Here is a 16,804-nt window from a genome sequence, read left to right on the forward strand (position 1 = left end):
GGGAACAATTATAACCCATTTTTTAGAGGATATAAATTGGTTTGATAGTTTTTATTTAACTATAATTTCCATGACAACAGTAGGTTTTGGAGATTATTCATATAGTACGATTGGAGGAAGATGTTTTTCAGCTATTTTTATTTTATTTAGTGTTATTACTTATAGTCTTGTAGTTTCATATTTGACTAGTTTTATTCTTCCAATTAATTCTCATTGAATTGTATTTTGTAAATTTTACAATGACAATGAATGAAAATAATAGTCATCTTTTTCATACTTTTTTCTTTTCTTTTCATAATATATTTAATTAATTTTAATCAAATTAAATTTTTTTATTCTAAATTATTCTACAAAGTAACCATACAAGCCAAGAAAGTTAATTGAGAAGTGAGGCAATATCATTAGCTACATTTTGAGCATCATTGCTAGCTCCAAAGAATCCTCTATGTGCAAGCCCAACACAGTACAAATTGTTCTTACCCTTCCAGTAATTTGAAAAATTACTTGCCTTGGCTAAACCATTCTCATTCAGAAGATCATCACCCCCCCCCCTGTATAAGTAGTTCGTATATATAACCATGTCACGATTGATATATAAAGTTTAGATATGTTTAATAAGTGAAGTAGTGTAGGCATTATGTAATCTGTCCTGTACCTTGAGCCACTTTTGTGTTGATGTATTGAAGTCAGTGCAGAATATGATCGAATCAAATGAGTGGCACTTGCCATCTCTCAACAATACCTCGTTACCTCTAATTTCTCTATTTCTGCCGATAACACCTACACGACAACATTATATGTCATACAATACAACAAACTAATAATACAACTCACTACTTAAGTATTGTTATGTAATATAGTATGCCTGGACATTTTCAGTAGTCCTTCGCAAGGACTACACAAAGACCTATACAAGTACATAGATAAATCGCCTTTACATCTTGTCCTGTTTATTGTATATGTTGTACTAGCAGAAGACCGGTGCCACGGCTGAAAATTTTCTATTTGTTAAATTTCTCTATTTGATTATGCTCCTAAAAATGATTCTATTATTATTTTGTTAAAAATTACGTGTAATATGTATTGACTAAAAAAATATAAACAATATTTTAATTATATCATTTTCAACAAAAGATACAATAAAATTCAACACTGACCAAAACATTGTAGTTTGAATAATTTTCCTAAAACGAAGCATGGCTTAGAGCCAATGACGTAGTTGATTTGAAGACTTATATTGTAAAAAAAAACTAAAATATCAATCGCGCATTTAGATTGTTTTCATATGTCATGTTCTCCTCAAGATTATAACCAAAAAAATACCTATGCTTTCAAGTATTTTAACATTAATTTTTAGACAACTTTTAGAACAAATTTTAACTAAATTTTAAAAAAAGATACATTTATTGTAATATAAAAATAAAAGTAACTATTGAAATTTTTTTTACTAATTAACTATTAAGATTATTTTTTTAGCCATACCAACTTAATATTTAACATATATCTAATCATGTGTTTCAAAAACTAATTAATTCAATTTAAAAAACTACAAAATCTTAAACAAATGTGAAAAGTGAAAAATATAATTGTCGTGATTAACAACTGATTTTATAAGTTTTTGATCATTAGTTTCGGATAAATTGAAGTGAAATAATCAACCAAACATAAAATACACATGAGGTATAAACGTATTGCCTTCATAAGGATATTTTATAAGATAAATTTTGAATTTGCTAATATAGGACAAAGAAAATTAAAATATCAATAATATCACACTATCACAAATCACAAAAAATGAGATATGATGCTATATATATTTAGATTAAAAATTCAATCTTGAACTGAGAGCAATATGAAGTGGGACATGAAAAATAAAGCCAAAATCTCTACACTCAATTTAGACATGAATAAACATTTCATGGATCAAACATTCTCCGCAAAGCCCTAGTAAAATTAAAAGAAAGTGCCGATATAAAGAGTTAAAACAAAAAGAATATACTATTTTGCCACTTAGGCTACATTAACTAATTTGGCCAACATGTATCTAAGAAATCCATCTAAAAGACAAAGTAAACAAAAGATCAGTTACGAATTGTTGAATATAGAGATATAGAGATACAAAATAAAACTCTCAGAGAGACAATTTCTATATTAAAAAATTTGCTTCCAATGTCGGTTATCAAATTCAAAACGTGCTTATTATACAAATGCACTCTAGTTACTAACAACACAAGGAAAAAAAGAGTCAAAAAGGCACAAAGGTAAATGTAGCTCTCAATTCGATTGGGTGCAAAAATTCTGAAAAAGAAAAATGTGAATAATTCAAGTACAATTCTAACATGGTAGAATAATACTAAAAAGGGATAAACTACTTACTAATCTTATTTCAAAAAAAAAGAAACAGAAAAAGAACAAAATAAAGAATAATAACAAAACACATCACGACTTTTCAAAATACAAATTAATAAAGTCAATAGCTGAAATTTCTTATAGCCGACTCCTCCTAGTGGGACAAGACTTTTTTGTTGTTGTTGTATTTCTTATAGAAATAAAATAATTTTACAAAGAAAAAAAATGTATTGGATTGATTTTTATAGAATTTTTTACTTTTTACCATAGAACCTTTTTAAATTTAAATGCATAAAACTATCATTTAAGAGTTTCAAAAATAAGAGATCAGTTCCAGTGTGAAGCAAATGGTGAAAGAAAATAGCAATACTATTTATTTTAGTTAAATATCCAAGAAGAAATCGGGCATCAATAAAAAAAAAATTAAAAGCTAATTTAGAATCATAAATAAAAATAAAATAACTAACAACACCATAATAAAAATCAACAACAGCAAAAACTCACGAGATTTTGTTTATCAATTAATAAATTAAAATTTCCAGATAGATGCATGATTCTTAAATTTAAAACTTGTTCCTACCTAAACAGAAACAAATTTTGGGAAAAACTAAAAACTGAAAAATAATGACACTCACCTCAACCTCCATTATTAGGCGTTATTTTTTTATTTGAAAGAATAATATGTTTTCATTTTTAAAATGTATGTTCTCCTCTAAGTTAAGGGACAAAGAGAATTGGTAAACTAACCATTGCCAAAACACTAACAAACTTTGTAAACTTACAGCACCAAGAAAGCAGAAAAAACTGAGACAGCTGTAATTAAACCAAGGAGATCTGAATCTATTTAAAAACACATCCAAGTGGATAAAGTGCAGAAAAACTACAATAATATCTTAATAAAATTATCTAAGAGCAAACTACAAAAAATAAATTGTACCACAAATTACAAAAAATAAATAACAAAATCTAAATAATCCAAGTTCAATTCAAGTGGTGTATAATAATACAAATAAGGATAAGCTTCTCACTAATTTTATTTCAAAAAAGAGAAAAAGAGAATATGTATTTCTAAAATAAATAACCAAGAAGATAAAAATAATAAAAATGAGAGAAACAGAAGAAGAACAAATTAAAGAATAGTTACAGAACGCGTGACGACTTTTCAAAATACAAATTAAAGAAACCAGCACTTGAAATTGCACAGTATAAATTTAGAGAGATTATTTGTTATAGAAATTAAAGAAACTTAGAGAGAGAAAGTGCATTGGATTGAATTTTATACAATTTTTCTCTTTTTATCATAGAAGCTTAGAAATTAAATGCATAAAAATGTATCATTTAAGAGTTAGAAAAATAAGAGTTAAGAGTTCTCCCGTGCAAAGCAAATGGTTAAAAAAAAAAAAAAAAACAGAACAACAACGCTAAATATTTATTTAATTAAATACCCAAGAAGAAATAGGGCATCAATAATTCAAAGATTAAAAGCTAATCTAGCATCATAAATGAAAATAAAATAAATAATGCCACAATGCCAAAAATTCAATCAAAGCAAACTCTCACAAAATTTCGTTTATCAAATAATAAAATAAAACTCTCAGAGACACAAAATTCATGTATTAAAAAATTTGATTCCAGTGTCAGTTATCACATTCACAACAGCAGTGCTTATTATCCAAATGAAGTCTAGTTACTAACAAGTAACAACACAATGAAAAAAAAAGAGTCAAAAAGGCACATGCTCTCAATTCGTTTGGGTGCAAAAATTTCTGAAAGAGAAAAATGTGAATAATTTAAGTACAATTCTAGCACCGTAGAATAATACTAATATTATTTCAGAAAACAGAGAAACAAAATATGTATTCATAAAATAAATACTAAAGAAGATAAAAACCAAAAAATCAGAGAAACAGAAAAAGAACAAAATAAAGAATAGTAACAAAACAAATGAAGATTTTTCAAAATATAAATTAACGAAGCCAGCAGCTGAAATTTCACCCTATAATTTTCGATAGAATATTTCTTACAGAAATTAAATAATCTTACAGAAAAAAAATGTAGGATTGATTTTTATAACATTTTCCACTTTTTACCACAGAACCTTTTTAAAATTAAATGCATAAAACTGTATCATTTAAGAGTTTGAAAAATAAGAGTTCAGAGCTCCAGTGCAAAGTAAATGATGAAAAAAAATAGCAATACTATTTATTTATTTAGTTAAATACCCAAGAAGAAATAGGGCATCAAAAAAAATAAAAGCTAATGTAAAATCATAAATGAAAATAAAATAACTAATAACACCATGCCAAAAATCAATAACAGCAAATTTTACGAGATTTTGTTTATCAATTAATAAAATAAAATTCTCAGATAGACGCATGATTCCTAAATTTAAAACTTGTTCCCACCTAAGCATAATCAAATTTTGGGAAAAACTAAAAACTGGGAAATAATGACACACACCTCAACCTCCATCAATGCCTTGATGTTTTCCATCTACCAACTAATATTCGAAAAACAAACCAAAAATAAAAAAAAAATCATAATAATAACGAAAGAAAGAATAAAAAAGCAAGTGATATGAAAGAAGTAGATGAAAAGGCAAAGATGAGATCCTTGATGGTTACAGATTCAATAGAGAAAAAGTGCATCGGATTGAATCTTATAGAAATTTTCACCTAAAACCACAGAAGCTTTTTTAAAATTAAATGACTAATATATCATTTAAGAGTTAGAAAAATAATAGTTCCAGTATGAAGCAAATGGTGAAAAAAAAAAGGCAGAACACCAACGCGAATTATTTATTTAGTTAAATACCCAAGAAGAAATAGGGCATCAATAATTCAAAGATGAAAAGCTAATTTAGCATCATAAATAAAAGTAAAATAAAAAACACCACCATGCCAAAAATTCAATCAAAGCAAACTGTCACAAGATTTTATTTATCAAATAATAAAATAAAAATCAAAGAGACGCAGAAGTCCAAAATTAGAAATTTGCTCCCACCTACGCAGAATCAACTTTTGGGAAAAATAAAAAACTGAGAAATAATAAAACTCACCTCAACCTCCAGCAATGCATTAACGTTTTTCACCTACCAATTAACATACAAAAATACAAACCAAAGAAAAAAAGTTTATAATGATAATAACGAATGAAATAATAAAAGATTACGTCATTGTTTATGAAAAAAAATTATTAAGCAACTGAAATTCAAGGTCGTTATTTTTTTATTTGAAAGAATAATATGTTTTCATTTTTATTATGTATGTTCTCCTCTAAGTTAAGGGACAAAGAGAATTGGTAAACTAACAATTGCCAAAACACTAACAAACTTTGTAAACTAACAACACCAAGAAAGTAGAAAGAACTGAGACAGCTGTGATTAAACCAAGGGGAACTGAATCTATTTATAAACACATCCAAGTGGATAAAGTGCAGAAAAGCTACAATAATATCTTAATAAAGTTATCTTAGAGCAAAAAAATCTAGATATGCCAAAAGATCATGTTTATTTTTTATTTTTCTTTTTTTTTTGGTCCCTAAAATGAGAACACTAAAAAAATGGCATTTAGTAAATGCACAAACATGCCAAGGATTAGTCAATTACTGTGGCAAAAGACGACCCGAACTTGTTAATTGGCATTTAGTATTAATAATGACGAATAAAATAATAAAAAAGTAAATGATATGAAAGGAGAAGATGAAAAGGCAAAGAAGAGATATTTGGTGGTTACAGATTCAATAGAAAGAAAGTGCATTGCATTGATCTTTATAGAATTTTTCACTTTTTACTACAGAAGTTTTTTAAAAATAAATGCATAAAAATGAATCATTTAAGAGTTAAAAAAAATAAAAGTTAAGAGTTCCAGTGCGAACCAAATGGCGGGAAAAAAAAGGTAGAACAACAACGCTAATTATTTATTTAGTTAAATACCCAAGAAGAAATCGGGCATCAATAATTCAAAGATCAAAATCTAATTTAGCATCATCAATCAAATCAAGATAGGTAACACCACCATGCCAAAAATCAATCAAAGCAAACTCTCACGAAATTTTGTTTACTTTGAGCTATATTTTCAGTGAGCAAAAATAATACTCCAAAAAAGAGGATATAAAACTACAATCTGAATTGCTTAGTTGTTAATTAGTTCAAAATTTTCAGCACTTTCTCACAAACAAATAGTCTGATTAACAGACAATCACCAAAAGAAAAAAGAAAAGAAAACCCACAATCATTTGAAACAAAAAACAAAGAAACACTAGAATACATGATCATGATATATAAACTCCATATTCTAACAGATCACAATTAACAAATATGAACAACTTTCAATAGTAATAGTAATAAACGGGAAAAAAGGATAAAAGGTTATCTGAACAATTGAAGGCATACTTAGGGAATGATTCAGTAAAAAAAGAAATATCTTGAATAGGATCAACCATAAAATTCATTATATCAAATTGACTCACATTTTTGGGGGACTCAACTGAACAAAGGGGAAGATGAGCAATCATCTCGTGCTAAGCACATTCATCCTTCTTGGTCAACTGAACAACCCCGTCAAACACCAGCACTTTGTGCCGCGGACTGCAAACAAACAAAGCTTACGTAATTGCTTGTGAAAAAAAAATTAAAAGAACAATTTGAGAGGAAGATGCTGAACCTCAAAAACCAAGGCTTCTTGGTACTATGACTGATCCTTGAAGAGGAGCTCCTCAACTTTGATGGAATGAGTTTCTCCAGAAAATAGGCACCAAACCCATCAGCAGTATTCATTTGCAAAAAAGATGAAGAAGCACCCTTGACAAAGTGATTTTGATGTGTTCATAATAATAAAAAAATAACAGTTAGAAGAATAAGAGTTAGACAAAATTTATTTTAAAAATCCATTTATAACATGCATGGGGTAGTTATTTCTAAAGTGTGATAATTGCAAGAAGAACTAAGGTAGCTAGTCCAATGCACACGTACATATACTATATATAAAAAGAGCTAATTCATTGCTTTGCAACACTAAAACAACACTGGAAATATATAAACGTGCCTTAGCCAAAGGAAATCAACAGAAAAAATACAAATATCAATATTGAAATACAAATATCTTGCTTTTAAAAAACTACATATACCAATATACAATTCCAAACCCACCCTAAAGATCCTATCAAATCATGGCACTTGCTAAAAACACAAATATTTTCTTTTTTCTTCCTGCACTTCCCAAATCTTACACTTAATTTGATAGATTTGAAATAAGGGTAAGAAATACTAACAGTGATTAGAGTAATAATAAAAAGATTATCAATTTAAAATATTAAAATATACATTATCTCGAATAACAAATAAGTATTTTAAAACCACAAAAAAGAACAAATTAAACATAATTTATAAAGAAAAAGCAAGAAAAAAAATTATTTAACTTAACTTTCTTGCAAACTTTCTGACTCCAGTAGAACTATGTTGCAATCTCATATCAGAATCTAGCATGGATTCTCAATTGATCTTTTAAACACCTTCATATACCAACAGATCGCAGTATAAATAACAGTAAATTAACATTTATTTGAAACATAATCTAATAAATCCTAGAAAACATGATGATAACCTTCACCTTCAGGGCTTCTATCGCCAGCCATCGGGCTTCGACTGGACCAGCTCTTGATTCCGCTCGGCATATACCGGCGTTTTGAGTAATCGAAGAAACCCTTTCTTCCTCTTCATAGATGTTGTAGGTGTCACTGCAGCTGCGCGGCCACTACAAGAAAAAGCAATATTTGTACAAAAAAAATTGTTACAAAAAATCGAAATTTTGAAACAAAAGAATTTTGTAACAAAAAAAGAGGGTCGTTGCAGTATGTCCCGTTACAAAAAGGGAATTGTTACAATTCAAAGTAATATTTTGTAACAAATTTTTTTAATACAAAAACCAAAATTTGCTACGAAAGTGGTAACACTTTTTTACCTTTAAAATATTTTTCGTAACAATTTAGATTTGTGTGTCATAATATTTTGTTACAAAATACTACTTACTTTTGTAACATTTTTTATTCTTAGTTACAAAAATAAAAAGTTGATTTTAAAATATTTAATTAAATAATTGATATATCAATTAATTTTCTAATCCCACTAACCCAACATTTATATGATATATAATAATATAGATAATTAAAATATCTTACATGTCATTAATATTCTTTTACAATAAAATAATTTCTACAAATTCAACTAAACATAACTTTTTTCTAACATAAAATTGTATCATATCAAATTTATAATTCTTGACTCTTCTAGCATATTTCAGTCAATATAAAGTCTAGCATGTTGGCATTAATTTTGTACCCCTGCAAATATAAACAATGAAAACCAAAATTAAAAAATAACACATAACACTATCTTCATTCGAATAAAAATTTAGAACTTAGAAGTTAAAATTAATTAATTCCTTAAGAATATATTCTCAGAGTTCAAAACTAGCCAATCAAAAATGCAAATTATCAAGAATTAACAATTCAATATATAAACTTGGGCTAACTAATCACAACTTAGTGAACAATTTTATTAAATTTACTATAAGTATCAATTGTCAAACAATCATTACAAAACATAATTTTCACCAAAATCTTCATAACAAATATACTTGACTTTTTTTAATGCTTTTACACTCATAAAGTTCCATAATAAGTTTTATGTCAAAACACAAAATAAGAACATAGAGAAGCACCTGAACAGAGTTTCTGTTATTGCAGAAGCAATAGTGATGCAGAGAAAGTTTGGAAATAGAGAATGACGGCTATAAAAAATAAAGCAAGGTTTATAGCAATCAATAATTGGCAATGCATTCATAAAGAATGGCGGCGGCAGAAAATCAAGCAAGGTTCAAAGCAATTAGCAATTAGCAATGCATTCATGAAAGATAACACAAGGCAATTAGCTGTCACAAGAAAGATAACACATTCTTTTCTTGATAATTAAGACTTCTTAAAAAACTGTGAACTAATCTGTCATATAGATTAAAAATACTGTTTTTCCATAACATGAGCTAAACCTCATATCTAACAAGAAAATTAGTGCAACCATAACATTACACTTAACAATATCAAATTTGATAATCATTTCTTGAATCAAAGATAGGTGGAAGTTTAGAACTCACATTCATGTCATAAAATCAGAACAAATAAGCTATTGTCACCCCTGGTGCTCTCCCAAGTCCAGCAGTACAATGCACATAAACTCTTCCTTTTCCCTTTGAGATTGCCCATTCCAATGATGAGACTGCTTTAGGTAGAATATTTCGCAAGGAGTTTGGATCAAAGTCTATTGCCTAATAAAATAGATTTATAAAATATATCAAGCTATGAATTATAATCCAGTCTCAGAAAAGCAAGCAAAGCATTTAACAAACTCACAACCCTTTCAGAAAAGCAAGCAAAGCATTTATCATGACTTTCTACTTCTTTCGGATCCACATAACGGTAATCACCATGTTTGCTGCTTCCGCATGAATCTTGCCGTCCACTACCACGATCCTAGATGACATCACTTGAACGATCTTGTCATCCATTACCAATCGCTTCATCTTTCAACAACTGTTTATCTTTTAACCTTATGTGGCAAAACCATCCAGAAATTTGCTTCTCAGTCAACCCTAACTCCTCAGCAAGATCTTGTTTCATTTCCTCCGTGGGATATTTGTGCTCTGGAAACAAAGGTAAAAAGCAATTCCTCAAAAATCACTAAATTAGTCAATAGAAAGATGCATTAACATTCACAGACAATTAAAAACAAACAAAATTAAAGGAACTCGTACCGTTATAAAATTTCTCCAAGGCCATAATCTGGGAAGGTATTTTGAGTCTTCTTTTATTTTTTTTTCTCTCTGTAGAAGCTTTATTTTCATCTGATTGCAATTCTTCTGATTCTAAACCCCAACATAAAAGAAAGACGTTCAATATATGCAATGAATGGGGGAAAATTACACTACTCAACTTAATCCACATCCACTAGATACCACCATTGATATTATTTCAAACATAGATAGAATTTGAACTACAATTTCACATATTGGAAAACCAAATGCAACAGCTTATTTTCTTGCTCCTAATTACCTAATCTACTCCCTATTTTTTCAATGGTTTCTAACATTAACTCAGCTGAAAAAAGAAAGGGGGCCAAGTTTTCTAATCTCATAGGAGGCCTTTCACAAAGAACCAACAAGGGTTTGTGCTAATCAACATCTCAGTACAAATAGAAGAAGAAAAAACAACAATAACAACCAACATAGAAAGTAGATCCAGCCTTGTACACAAGTTTATGGTCATTGAGAAAAGCAAACAAAACATATAACAAATTAATGGCTTAAGAAAAATGTGAAACATTAAAACAAGAACAAAAAAAAAACTAAGACATGGAAATTGAACATTTTTGTACCCCTCTCTCCCTCCACGAGCTCGCACCGATGACATCGAAGACGAGTAATTTTAAAATTTTTGTTAGTATAACCTCTGCAGTGCTGAATCCACGTCGAGTCAGGCCCACTAAATTTAGACCCCGAAGCTCCGCTCTTTCTCCGGCTACCATTGTGTACTTTGGAACATCTTGCGAAACCTGCATTTATATAAGAACATGACATTGTAGTTCCACACCTGAGTAATGTTAAATCACTTGGCATGGTAACAGTATTTGCTTTAACAAGTTATACAAGGAAAATTCAATATCAATAACACATTAGACCCAGTTTAATCAACTTTCTATTAATCATCCCGATGACCAATAATGCTCTATTGAATTCCAAAATCAAGAACAACCAGATTCCTCATACAATACTTACTAATCACAGCCTTCATAAACATTTTTTCTAATTGGCTTAAGTGTTGTATACTATCCTTACATGATATCATAACAATCATATCTTTTTTGTTACAAACAGAAAAATTCAAAACAAAGAGATTCAAAGTAAGACGTACCACATAACCACCACCAAGAAAAGAGAAAGAGCCAAGATGGCAGAATTGATGAACAACAGTCGCTCCTGCAGAGTGAACATAGCCCTACATATGAAAAACATTAATTATTTTCCAACTATAGAATACAAGTTCATTAGAGGAAGCACTAGCAATTATAGCATACAACAAAGACGTATGGACCTAGCAGAAGCTTGCGACTCTCCTTAAACATGCTGGGTTGCAGAAAAATTTTGTTTCTTCCTTAACATAGCACCTAGTGATTAAAGCAATAAATTTAGCAATATACTCAACCATTAAAAAAAAATGTTCATCATCAGATTGCACAAGCAGCGGCAGATTCAAAGGAGAAAATGGAACCAGAAGAGGCAAGAAGAACGAGTAGACGCGGATGGAAATAAATAAATAGCATGCATGTTCATCAACAATACATGGGTAGTTCATCAAATCACAATTCACAATTGCATATAAACCAGATAAAAAACCCCCAAATTAAAAACCCTAAAATTGGAACCCTAACCACCCAAATTTCAGAACCATACAGAAATCTATAGATACCTTCTCAATGATGTGGGCGCAGAGAGACGAGCTGAGCGCTGAGAGGATGAGCTGAGGGCAGATACGACGATGGTGAGGGCGCAGCTAACGATCAATGCAGGAGGGCGCAGCTGACGATCAATGCAGGAAGCTGACGGTGAGTGGGGAAGTCGTGAGTGGTGAGTGCTGAGTGGGGAAGGAGCGACGTGAGTGGCGACGGTGAGTGGGGAAGGTGAGTGGCGAAGGTGAGAGGCGAGGGCACGAAGGGTTTCTCTGATGGTGAATCGAAGGTGAGGGCGCGATCTGATCAGTGTGCTTTGTGGGGAAAGGGTAAAAAAATTCCCTAAGTGTGCTTTGAAGAGCTGTGTCAATGGCTCAATGCCTCCCTTGAAAGCTTAGCTTTCTGAATGTCACTGTCTTGCTTGTACCCTTCATTTCCAACAACAAATCCATGTCCTGATTTTATATCAGTACACCATAACCAACATAAAAATAAAAATAAGAGTAAAAGACATATCGGTCCCTGACCTTTTTAAAATTGGACATTTTTGTCTCTTAAGATTTGAAAATACTTTTAAGTCCCTCACCTTGTAAAATCTGGGACAATTGAACCCCTCCGTCGATTTGGGTTGAAAAACGTCACCAGAGAAGGCTGTGTGGCTGGGGGGAGTGTGACCTGTCCGTTTAAGTTGCTGAGCTGGAGGGGGTACTAAAAATCGAAGGACAGATCGATCCCTGAGCCACAAAACGACGTCGTCCCCTTCCCTGAGCCCTATTTGATCGAAAACCTTTGAGGAAGACATGGGTGTTGATGCTGCGATCGTCCATGATGAGTGAAGGGAGCTCTGCATGCACAAGACCTGGAGGGGGATCTTCATGGGCTGTGCCAGGAGGATGTGAGCGAGTTGGGATTGCGCCCAAGTGCTACTGTGGCGTCTACGCCATTATGTACAAGTCAAGAACGACCAGTAACCCTAATAGAGTGTTTCTTGGGTGTCCACTGTTCAAGGTAAGTGAGCAATTTTTACAGTAGTTGGATTATAGTGTGCTGGGTGTTAATGGGTGATTCACTGAAATTTTGTTCCAGGCTAAAGAACCGTATTGCCGATACTTTATCTGGCTGGATGAACATTTGAAAAAAATTAGGGCCGTCGAGTTTGAAGCCTTGGGTGCGGTGGATGAAGCTGATAGAGTAGCCATTGAAGAACAGCTGCTCCGAAATAAGGATATTGAGAAAAAAGTAGAAGAGTTGGAGAGGAAGCTGTTGTCTATGGAAAGCCAAAAAAATTGAGTTTGTGGCATATAATTGTGATTGGTTTAGTAGTTGTTGTTGTTGCTATATGTATGTTTAGGGTGTAAAAATGATTGATGTTCATGGAATTGGTTGTAATGGTTGATGTAAAAATGGTTGATGTACATGGAATTGATGTAAAAATGATTGATGTACATGGAATTTGTTGTGGTTGCTGTATGTATGTTTTTTTGGAATTTCTTGTTGCTGCATGCATATAATTTAAAACATTTAGACATTATTCAAGGCATTAAACAAGATAGTAATTCTGGATAGATTTAAAGCAAAACGTTAGAATGACATTGTATCTGATTTAATCCAAAACATAGCTAAACAGCACGAGTTAACTCCAAAATATCATAATTTCTGGTTGGCATGTAAACAAGTTTGCCAAGATTACTTTGCTAATAAGCATTGTCTAATGTCATGCTAATAACTAGCCAAAAACAAAACACAGAAATCATGCTGCTTTGTTCACTTCTTCTGAGATTTGAGAATTCTCTTTGTGGCACTGGTAGCTGCTTTCATGGTCTCCTTCGAGGGTCCCCTGCTGGTTGGAGTTTTTTTTGTGTGTGGTGTTGGATTTGTTGGTGGATTTGCACTTGTTGGTGGTCGAACAATTGGTTGCTTGGGTCTGAAAGTATGTGCAGCAGCATTGGAGTCTGGTTGGTCCATTCTTGGCACCTGGGATGGAGGTCTGAATGGAGTCTGTGCTGGAGCTGAAGGTTGGGCCATAAATGGTGCAGGAACTGGTGCAGACCCAGCTGCCTCCCCAGCACGAGGTTCACCCAATGTTTCACCCTGTGATTGATTTTGATCCTATGTAAGAAAGACACAACAATGTAACCAAATGGAGTAATTAGTGCTTAAGCAGTATCAATTATGTATTACTGACTAATAATAAGAAGCATAAAATGGAGGGGCTGATTAGTGCTTAACCAACTGAGGTCTAAAGCATTTTCGGGTGCCGGCTTACCTCTGGTGGAGGGGCTGATTGTGAAAGGGGAAGCAGCACCAGAGTTTGTGAGTTGTCAACTGTCTTCTTGGGTTTCTTCTTCTTTGGTTTCCAGTTCGGGTTACTTGGAGCTCCTTTACAAGTTTTATAATTATGCCCTTTCTCGTTGCACTTGCTACATGTAACCTGGAAGCTTCTTTTCAGCTTTTCTCCTTGCATATGAGCCTCAGCAGGGTCCTTGTTGCGGTTGTGCACCTTTGGCCGCCCAATAGGCCGTTTGATAGGTGGCGGGGCAGGCCTCAACTGCTCAGTTGTGGTCCAGAATTCTTCACTAGGAACGGGCTTGATGCAATGTGCATACGTCTTGTGAATGGACTCCATACACAACCACGGATGCACGTAATCCTCAACCTGGTCATGCCTCTTTCTGATAGCAGCAATAGCATGTATGCATGGCATGCCTGCATAAGCAGCAAAAGTTACATGTAAACCAGCATAATTTTACATACGAGGAAAACATATTAGTTAGGCTTAAACTCTTTACCAGTCAATTGCCAGGTGTTGCATGAACAGGTGTGCTTGATTAGATCCACGTCCACTTTCGTCTTCTTTCTGGTTACCTCAAACCTTTTTCTTTCATTGTCCCCCACCCACTCAGCTATCCACCTACTGCTTGGTTTTATCTTCATCTGCAACCTTTTCTCTTGAACTGGTGCTAACTTACCCCTATGGTGTTCTAACAATCTAATGTGCTTAGTCATCCTTCTCATTAAGTAGCACCTAATCTCCTCACACATTGTCAAAACTGGTTTTACTCTATATTTTACTACCTTTGCATTGAACACTTCACACATATTATTAGTCAGGTTATCCACCTTGGGTCCATGACTAAAATAGGCTTTAACCCAGGTGGTAGGTTCAAACTTCATCAAATATTCCCATGCCGCATTGTTAACCCCCTTCAGCCTATCCATTTTCTCCTTGAATTCTGGTTCAGTTGTACACCTAGCACACTCCCACACAATGTCTCTAATGTGCATGTCTTTGAACCTATTAATAAAGTTCTTCCATATATGCATGACACAGTTTCTATGATGTGCCCTTGGCATTACCTCTTTTAAGGCTGGCAGCAGGCCCTACTCATTTCCACCAACAATTAAATAGCATTATAGGCTAACCTAACAAACTATACAACTAAGCACATTATAAGCTAAGTCAATAAACACCAAAAAATAAACAGCAAATAGGTTAACTCAATAAACACCAACATCTAGACATGTTATATGCTAATTCAATATACAACAAGATATAAACAGATTATAGGCTATTACCCTAAACATCAGCAACTAAGCAGATTATAGGCTAATTCTATCAACAACAACAACTAAGCAGGTTATAGGCTAATTCTATCAACACCAACAACTAAACACATAAAGGAGAGTAAGATTGTTACCTTTTGCTGGTCGGACATAAAGTTCCAACCGAATTGGGAGGCATCACCCAGGTCTTCCTGAAGTAGTGTAAGGAACCATTTCCATGATTCCTTTGTCTCAGATCTTGCAACAGCAAATGCCACAACATAGAACTGATTGTTAGCATCCTGTGCCACTGCTGATAGTAACTGGCCTCCATGGTATGTCTTAAGAAAGGCCCCGTCTAGATGGATGAAAGGCCTACATCCACTCTTGAAGCCTTGCTTACAGCCCTCGAAGCAGATATATATCTTGTCAAAAACAGGAAGGGACTGAGGGATAGGCTTCACATCAATTCTTGCTGTTGACCCAGGATTACTCTTGAGAATCTCCATCCCATACTCCCTGAGCTTTCCATATTGTTCTTTTTCGTTTCCCACTAGCCTTTCCTTGGCTTCCTTTACTGCCCTATATACCATCTTCGGATGCACAACTAAGTTAAACTCTTCTCTGAGAAAATCAGTTGCCTCATTAGTTGTCATATGAGGTTGACTTCCCATTCGCTTTTCCACCTTCTTACTGATCCAGTGTTGATCAGCAGCATTACTACCCAGATCTCTTGCACATGTGTGCTCAGACTTGTAAGTCTTAACCTGGAAGCATAGCAGTGTCTTGTTGTAAGATAGATGTGCCAGCCATGGACAGTTTTCACCTCTGCATGCAACTCTCACCCTTTCCTTATCATTCTTTATCCACAACAATTCTCTCCCCTCAGCTATGAACATATCTTTCACAACCTCTTTGAAGCCATCTATGGTTGCAAACTTAGTACCCACCTCAAACCTCCCCTCTCCAAATCCATAGTCTTCATTAAACACTGGAAATTCATGCTTGTCTCCCTCATCCTCTGATGACACTGGTGTGTGAAGGTCCTCAGATGCATACTCATAAACCGGGTCATCATCATCTGATTCCTCCTCATTCACATAGAGCCCTATTGGAGGCCTGTCATTGGGCTGCACAGATGGAACATCTTCTTCAGCATGCACAGCAGCACCAGTTTTTTTGGGCTTGTGATGAGGAACACTTCCTTTGGGCTTGGCTGTAGGCCTGGTTCTTTTGGGCCTCGCACTAGGCCCAGCTCCTTTGGGCTTGGCAGCTGGCATGGTACCTTTGCCACTAGGCACAGCTGCAGTCTTTCTCCCAGCACCTCTCTTGTTCCCACTTGACTCTGCAGTCTTTTTTGGCATCACTTTCTCCTTTCCTTTCACAGTGCTTCTTTTCTTCATAAGATCATTCTCC

The 16,804-nt window shown here is 33.2% G+C and overlaps 2 protein-coding genes across 11 annotated transcripts in view; both read right to left on the minus strand.

Moving 5' to 3' along the window:
- Positions 1–314: 314 nt before the first annotated feature.
- LOC107645585 (uncharacterized) overlaps positions 315–16,804 on the minus strand; it is a 34,076-nt gene continuing 17,586 nt past the window's right edge. The window contains exons 1-13 of one of the 10 annotated variants that reach the window (XM_088491359.1): positions 11,866–12,273; positions 11,491–11,563; positions 11,311–11,394; positions 10,775–10,951; positions 10,155–10,265; positions 9,757–10,043; positions 9,498–9,668; positions 7,959–8,102; positions 7,014–7,860; positions 6,820–6,937; positions 5,408–5,440; positions 656–780; positions 315–551 (exon numbers count right to left, since the gene is read on the minus strand). In XM_088491359.1, the coding sequence (XP_088347485.1) occupies positions 9,901–10,043; positions 10,155–10,265; positions 10,775–10,951; positions 11,311–11,394; positions 11,491–11,521 (546 nt within the window). In that variant the 5' untranslated portion in view covers positions 11,522–11,563; positions 11,866–12,273 and the 3' untranslated portion in view covers positions 315–551; positions 656–780; positions 5,408–5,440; ... (3 more) ...; positions 9,498–9,668; positions 9,757–9,900. Of the gene's footprint in view, positions 552–655; positions 781–2,116; positions 2,299–4,809; positions 5,441–6,819; positions 6,938–7,013; positions 7,861–7,958; positions 8,103–9,497; positions 9,669–9,753; positions 10,044–10,154; positions 10,266–10,774; positions 10,952–11,310; positions 11,395–11,490; positions 11,564–11,865; positions 12,274–16,804 lie in introns of those variants that run through there. The other 9 variants (XM_088491365.1, XM_088491361.1, XM_088491362.1 and 6 more) reach the window with 9 other exon arrangements.
- On the minus strand, positions 13,610–16,791 carry LOC110270253 (uncharacterized). The gene is made up of 4 exons (XM_088490358.1): positions 15,544–16,791; positions 14,635–15,226; positions 14,112–14,551; positions 13,610–13,954 (listed from the first exon to the last, which is right to left on the minus strand). The coding sequence occupies exons 1-4, from the start codon at positions 16,789–16,791 to the stop codon at positions 13,610–13,612; spliced, it is 2,625 nt and encodes an 874-aa protein (XP_088346484.1).

This window comes from Arachis ipaensis, chromosome B6 (assembly GCF_059453495.1).
Source record: "Arachis ipaensis isolate K30076 ecotype BB chromosome B6, ASM5945349v1, whole genome shotgun sequence".
In the NCBI taxonomy this organism is placed as follows: domain Eukaryota; kingdom Viridiplantae; phylum Streptophyta; class Magnoliopsida; order Fabales; family Fabaceae; genus Arachis; species Arachis ipaensis.

Bases quoted from the DNA above. Each gene is read 5' to 3' on its own strand.
- LOC110270253 (XM_088490358.1), bottom strand. From the start codon at position 16,791: ATGAAGAAAAGAAGCACTGTGAAAGGAAAGGAGAAAGTGATGCCAAAA. The intron at 15,227-15,543 runs GTAACAATCTTA...GGAAATGAGTAG, and splicing joins TTATGTCCGACCAGCAAAAG to GGCCTGCTGCCAGCCTTAAA. The intron at 13,955-14,111 runs GTAAGCCGGCAC...TTTCTTACATAG, and splicing joins AATCAGCCCCTCCACCAGAG to GATCAAAATCAATCACAGGG.